Raw genomic sequence first — 7,252 nt, 5'->3', positions numbered from 1 at the left:
CTTCAAGATGCATTTTGTGCAAAGCTCAAGTAGAGACAGTTGACCATCTCCTTTTAAATTGCCCATTTGCTTCAAAATGTTGGTGATGGTTTTGTGCAAAATTGGGGTGGATATCAGCCCTCCCTAATGATATAGTCTCTGTTTTTCAATGTTGGCCTCTTCCTTCTAAGGAAAGCACTTTAAGTCAGATTCTGGAAATCTCTCCTTCTTGCCTTGTTTGGGAAATCTAGAAAGAACGGAATCAAAGACTTTTTGATGACAAAGCAAGAAGATTTGAATCAATTTTATCCTCAAATAAAACTTCAATTGTTGAGACAGTAAATTGCAAACTTCCCTTCTCAACAGATTGTTCCAAAATTTTCTCTTCTTGGGATGATAGAATAAGAAATAATTGGCAAGGAATCAAGATTCCCCCTTCCTTTGGGAGAAAACCTAGTGCTAGAAAGGAAGCTATATGGTCTCCCTCTAAGTAGGGTTGGTTCAAACTAAACTTTGATGGAGCCTCGAAAGGTAATCCAGGTCCTTCAGGTATAGGATATGTGGTTAGAGATTATTTAGGACCAGTTATTGGAAAGATGGCCATGCCATTGCCACCGGATACCAATAATAATAAATATAGAAGAATTCAAAGCTTTGCTTCTAGGCTTAATTGATTGCCTCAATCATGGGATAAGAAACCTCATAGTAGAGGGAGACTTAGAGATAGCAATCAATGCAATTAAAATGAAAAGAACCCCAAATTGGCGGCTACAGGCAATTCTGGACAACATAATTGACAATTTGGTCAAATTAGAGCAATATGAGGCTAAACATGTCTACAGAGAGGCTAATATAGAGGCAGATACTCTTTCAAAAACAAGAGGATCCTGAAGATCCCCCTAGAGAAAAACACGAACCTGGAAACCCACACAAAGAACAGGGTAGGTGAAAAGAAGCCACAACCTATCCACAGGTTAGATGAGACCTCCACACCTAGCCACACAGCTGACCCATCTCCATCTGGGTCATCCTCGCCTTCTCTGTCTACATCTCCCACAAACACCGAAACCCTCCCACCACCTCCACTCTCTCCCTCTAGCTTGTGGATCTAAGAGGTCCTATTTATTTTAACTATTTACTTGGATACATAAAGTAGAAATTTAATATTACATTGTGCTATATTATTTACTATTTTATTTACTATCAAATAGTTAAAGTAGAATATTACATAAATAAATAAAAAACCATGAAAACTTTATAAGTATTTTGCGCTATAAAATATAATTAATTTATGCTGGATAATTTATTTGTCCTTTCCACAAATTTCTCCTCTTTTAATTAAACTTGACCTTGGATAATTTGACTTGTTATTTATTTATGTATTTTTCACTTGCTATTTATATATTTATTTTGAATGAAATGGTTCAATTTTAATGAAATAGTTTATATTGTTGGTTTTTATTTATTTAAAGTTAACATTTTATTTTTTCACACCATTACACTCCAACCCGTGCTCCCATTATAGGTTAAGCCTCTTGATGTAACGATCTACTTGTAGTTCAATTATAGCTATGTTTAATATTTAATTAAGTTTATACTTATGTGAATTCAAATTTGGTTACATTTGGTGTTCACATAGACTTTTAAATAAATCATAACAAAATTTCAATAGGGATGAACTTTAATTTTTTAATTTTAAAATATTATATAACATTACTTAAATATATTTTGGATTTGTAATTAAAAATATAATTTATATGTAGTACTTAACCAATACTTATTCATAAATTGCACTATTTATCATACAATATAAATAATAATTCATTGTATATTAAAAAATTAATTTATAAAAATCATAATAATTTATTTTTCTTAAATATTTGAATTCTAAACATTTAATTTTTTTCTTAATCTATTTTAAAAATTGATATCAGAGTTAATATAAAAGCTCATATTAATATATATTAAAATACTAAATTTTCAAAAAAAAAAAATACAAAACTAAAAAAATGCTAAATATTATATATCTTTAAATTATTATAAATGTTTCAACCATATAGTATTTTTGATTAGAAGAAAATATGTTTTGAAAGGATCTAGACCCTACATCACTGCAATTTTTTCAATAGTTCTTCAAAGATTTTATTTAAAACCTTATGAACTATGTTTTCCTAGGCTACAAGTCCTAGAAAAGGGACTTGAAAGATGACCCGTGCACAGTGCATAACCACATCCTGCTTTTCTTTACTTCTCACACTCCTTGTAGGAGAATCCAATATGCCTTTGGAAAGACCCTAAAATGCTCACTGAAGACTTTATATCAACCTTCTCTGCAGAAAGAACATTTCTCACACTTCTCTATATTTGATCCAACTTGTCCATGAGGGAATTAACCCTTTCCTTCAAGGCATACACTTCTAAGTCCAACCACATGAAAAGGTCAGATTGGCATCAGTGATATCCTTGACCATTTTTCTCATATTATCTTTTTTCGTAACAGAGGAAGCCTTTTCATTAGGGGTTACTTTAGCATTCTCAATTGGGATGTCAATGCATATACTTGGTAGGTCCATATATAGGAGATCAAAACTAGGTCCCTATTATCTTTTTTTATTAACATCCTCAAAAACAATTTTCTTTTTGATATTTTTTTGCAAGTGAAGGAAGAAAGGACATCTTGTCCCCTCTGACCGAGTGGGACAATAAGAGGGCTTTTCTTCTTCCCTTTAGCCATCAGATAAGAAGTCTCCGCCACCTTTATCTTGCCCTTAATATCCTGAACATACTCATCACAGAGAACACAGTTAGAATCCCCATCATTCGTTTCAAATCCATGAGGCCATTTTGGGGCCAACTTATTCTATGAAAACAAGCATTATAATTATATATATATATATATATATATATATATATAATCCTATCATATATATATAACAAAAAATTACTAGCATAAAATTATATAACAAAAAAATACTAAATATATTTAAAAAAATGAATTATATAAAAGTTACTAAATTTCAAGAGTGTAAAAACTATGGAAAGTTCAATACCTAAAGCATTTAGGCACATGTTTGATTGCTCATAGTATAAGGAAGGTAGAGTCCAATGTTGCCAGAGTGTAATATAAAGATGGAGTACATAGTACAATGCCTCAAATTTGAATACAATATGAATGCACACTTACTATATGTGTGACAAAATTATTTAAAGTTAAATGGGTAGGAAGGACAATTTGCACAACAACTAACATTTTTTGCTGCTGGGGCCTACAATGTCTGCTATTTAAGCGACATGCATATTTTGTAGAGCTAAACATGAAGAGGTAGGTGTCCAAGGTTTCCAAAAAAATTCTTAATGTCTAAGAGGTAAGTTGTGTCAAAAATAAAAAAATTCCATTGACATGAAACATTGCACATAGCAACTTCCCAAAGCAGTGGCTGCTTATTGAAAAAACAGACATGTGGTTTTACCATATTTGTTTCCTCTCCTTTCTATTTGCCTATAATTTTGCTTACAAATTTTATTTAGAAAAATATTACTAATAATTTCACTTACAAAAATGATTTAACATGATTAAAAGAGATTGAAACAAAAAGATACAAAGAATTATTGGTTACTTTTTTAATAAATATAATCTTTCAATAAATAAATCATATCATTATAATATTAAAAGGGAGAGAACAATATTTACTTAGAGGATTTGGTTTGAGCCTTAACCTTTTTATTTAGTTAGTTTGAACTCTTGATTCATACAGAAGATATAGCTTGGGGATATTCCATATATATAGTTTTGGCGTTGTATTGTTGGAGTTAATAAGTGGTATAAAGCCAACAAGTTCAAGTTTACTTGTTAAGGGATTGACACTTCCACAGTGGGCAGCCAAGGCACAGATGGAGAACAACCTGACAGAGCTCATTGATGACTGTTTGAAAAATATTTATAAAGTCAAACAAGTTTATGTTGAAATGGAAAGAATTCTAAAATTGGGAATCATTTGTACACATGAAAATCCAAAAATGAGGCCCGATATGAAAGATGTAGTTCACATTTTAACAGATATAAAACAAAGAAATAGAAAATTCAATATACCAATTTCTGTACTAGCTGAACAAGAATTTCAATATTATGAAATTCTAACGGATTCCTCTATATCCGTTTAATTTATTAATTTATTAATGTAAATAAATCATATCACTATAATATAAAAAGGGAGAGAACAATATTTACTCAGAGAATTTGGTTTAAACCTTAACCTCTTTATTTAGTTAGTTTGAACTCTTAATTCATGCAGAAGATATAGCTTGGGGATATTCCATATATATTTCTTGAGCTATTATATTGTGTTCATATGAGAGAGGATTCAGATGAAGAAGATTGAACATATTGAAAAGTTCATATTCAATAATGATGCAACATGGATGAAGAAACAGTTGGATCTAATGAAGGAAAAAAAAACTCACCAAGAATAAACGAATTTGAAAACAGTAATTTGTTTGCCTTCATTCACCGGAGTCATATTGTGTCAGAATTTAATCCACACATATTCAATTCATTTCACCTGGCATATTCTTGTTTTTTCCTTTTTATTATTTATAAAGAAAAAAAAACATTCCATTGAAAAATAATATTCCCATATCTGTCTAACAGAACTTCTTGCTGTCATTAAACGAATCACTCATATTGATAAGTTCAAACAAGGAAGACAAGTGTAACACTACATTTATGGAAGGTGTAGTAATTTTTCAAAGGGGTGAGAAGCTGCTGCAACGTTTCTTCAAGTGGACTTTAAAGCTACATGATTGAAAGTTGTTTTCAGTTGCTTTCCAAGTAAGCTTGTGCAGAGGACTTCTTCAGATCACAAGTCCCGATTTTCTAAACTCGTATTCTCTCTCCTAGTCTGATTTAATGAGGGAGGGAAATATCCCGCTCGAGGAAAGATGATCGACTGGATTATTGAGAATTAAGAGGCATCAATCAATCAGTGCTTATCCAACCAAAATCATTATTAATTTATTAAATTCAATACAAAGTGTGTGGTAAAACTCTATCCCTGGAAAGGCTTTCTGCATACAGACGGAGCTCTGCAATAGTAGAAGGATTTAGTGTAATGAGGAAATCCGTTAGGATTTTATTAGCTATTTACTTGATTAGCTGCGCTATATCCCTAATTATATCATGGAAGCTTTATTATCTGCATCTAGTTCTCCGAGCTTTTCCTCTCTTCACCACTATTGTATTCGTATCATCTTTTGTTTTACTCTTCTCTGTTTTTCTGCAACCCTATATCAACAGAAATAGAAACCGTGTCTCTGATTTTGAAACCCTAGAAGCAAAAATTCAAAGAATTTCCCAGCCATATTTGAAAACAACACAGCAAGATTTAGTTGAAGCAACAGCCAATTTTAGCGACAGAAAAATAATTGGAAAAGGCCGATTTGGAACAGTCTACAGGGGAATCCTCGGCAATGGCCAAACAGTAGCCATAAAAAGAATGGAACTTTCAGAGGACAGACAATGTTGCCTAGAGCACTTTTTGTCAGAGCTGGAGATTTTGGGGGGGCTTCGTCACAGAAATCTTATGAGAATTTTAGGCTATTTCTTCAATGGCCAAGAAATGATAATTGTTTCCAAATTCATGGCCAATTTTAGCTTGGATGTTCTGTTGCACGGCCCACTGGATTGCAGATTGGATTGGAAGCAAAGATTGAATATAGCCGTTGGAGTTGCGCATGGATTGGCTTATCTTCACCATGACTGCAAGAATACAATTGTGCACTGTGATCTGAAACCTGCAAATATACTTGTTGATGAACATCTGGAAGCCCATATTGCTGACTTTGGCGTAGCCAGGATTATGAATAATAATGAGGTCACACCAAGCTCTTTAGGTTTTTGCTTCACTATAGGTTATACTGCTCCAGGTATCGTAATTGCCTTCTCTCTTTGAATTTTGTTTTGTTATTTTTACGTGTAAGCGTACTTGTACAGAGAGAAAGTTGTAATTGAATTTATGCCAGGAAGTTTTGATTTAGTAAGATCACAAAATTGTTAGATTTGTGGAGTTGAATTTTAGAGAAAAGCTTGTCTTTTCTTTTATTTCAATCTGTTTTTTTTTTTTTGGGAAATTACTTTTCCAGAAGCTTTATATTGGTAATAAATTAAGGTTTGATTTTTAGGTTTAAGAAGTTTTATATTAGTAATAATTTAAGGTTTGATTTCTAGGTTTAAAAAGTGTTATATTGAGAGTTGACTAACATTCTTCAGGCTTAATATGTTGCTTACTATATGGAGTTTAAGATTCATAAAATTTTAACACAAGGAAAAAAGAAGATTGATCTTTTTATGTTTAAGAATAATTATTTAAATATATTTATTTGGAAAATTTATTTTTAGTGTTTTCAGTTATTCTACATTAATTTGTTAGAATTATTTGTATTTATATTTTCTGTTTCCTTTTGTAGAAAGGGCATATCAACTGAGGTGGTCTCCAAAGGCTGATATATATAGTTTTGGTGTTGTATTGTTGGAGTTAATAAGTGGTATAAAGCCAACAAATTCAAGTTTACTTGATAAGGGATTGGCACTTCCACAGTGGGCAGCCAAGGTACAGATGGAGAACAACCTGACAGAGCTCATTGATGACTGTTTGAAAAATATTTATAAAGACAAACAAGTTTATGTTGAAATGGAAAGAATTCTAAAATTGGGAATCATTTGTACACATGAAAATCCAAAAATAAGGCCCGATATGAAAGATGTAGTTCACATTTTAACAGATATAAAACAAAGAAATAGAAAATTCAATATACCAATTTCTGTACTAGCTGAACAAGAATTTCAATATTATGAAATTCTAACGGATTCCTCTATATCCGTTTAATACTGTATTTATTATTTTTGTTGACTTTATATAATTTAATTTGTTAATTGAAGTTTCAATGTTTATCTATTTTGGTTGCTACATGATTTAATTATTTAAATCATTTCCGAAAATTATTCAGATTTAATTAATCGGTTTGTACAAAGACTTCAGTGCAAGATTTATTCAGATTATTTTGCACGTATGAATTGACGGTTGAAAGCCATCATAATGACTATGTATTTCTCATTCAATGGTAAAATATTCCTATTGTGAATTCTTTGCAATATTATTATACGTTTCATTCGTTAGCATCACTTGGTTTGATCGGATCAACTTTGCCATGTCAATTAATATTAAAATAGTTTAGTGCTTCTGTTTTTAATAGGGATATATTCAAGTTATATGAATTC

The 7,252-nt window shown here is 31.4% G+C and overlaps 1 protein-coding gene across 1 annotated transcript; it reads left to right on the top strand.

Annotated features, from left to right (window-relative positions):
- Nucleotides 1-5,087: 5,087 nt before the first annotated feature.
- LOC131040717 (receptor-like serine/threonine-protein kinase At1g78530) lies at nt 5,088-6,860 on the top strand. Its single transcript, XM_057973666.2, has 2 exons — nt 5,088-5,901; nt 6,442-6,860. Exons 1-2 carry the CDS (start codon nt 5,088-5,090, stop codon nt 6,858-6,860), a joined length of 1,233 nt encoding a protein of 410 aa, XP_057829649.2.
- The last annotated feature ends 392 nt before the right edge of the window (nt 6,861-7,252 follow it).

Source organism: Cryptomeria japonica, chromosome 5, assembly GCF_030272615.1.
Source record: "Cryptomeria japonica chromosome 5, Sugi_1.0, whole genome shotgun sequence".
Classification (NCBI taxonomy): Eukaryota; Viridiplantae; Streptophyta; class Pinopsida; order Cupressales; family Cupressaceae; genus Cryptomeria; species Cryptomeria japonica.
Note: the sequence above shows the minus strand (reverse complement) of the source record. Positions and strands in the feature narration are given on the sequence as shown.

What these genes read in the sequence shown, in the direction of transcription:
- LOC131040717 (XM_057973666.2), top strand. Translation starts at nt 5,088, where the DNA reads ATGAGGAAATCCGTTAGGATTTTATTAGCTATTTACTTGATTAGCTGC. An exon ending in TATAGGTTATACTGCTCCAG is followed by an intron (nt 5,902 to 6,441) that starts GTATCGTAATTG and finishes TTCCTTTTGTAG; the next exon opens with AAAGGGCATATCAACTGAGG.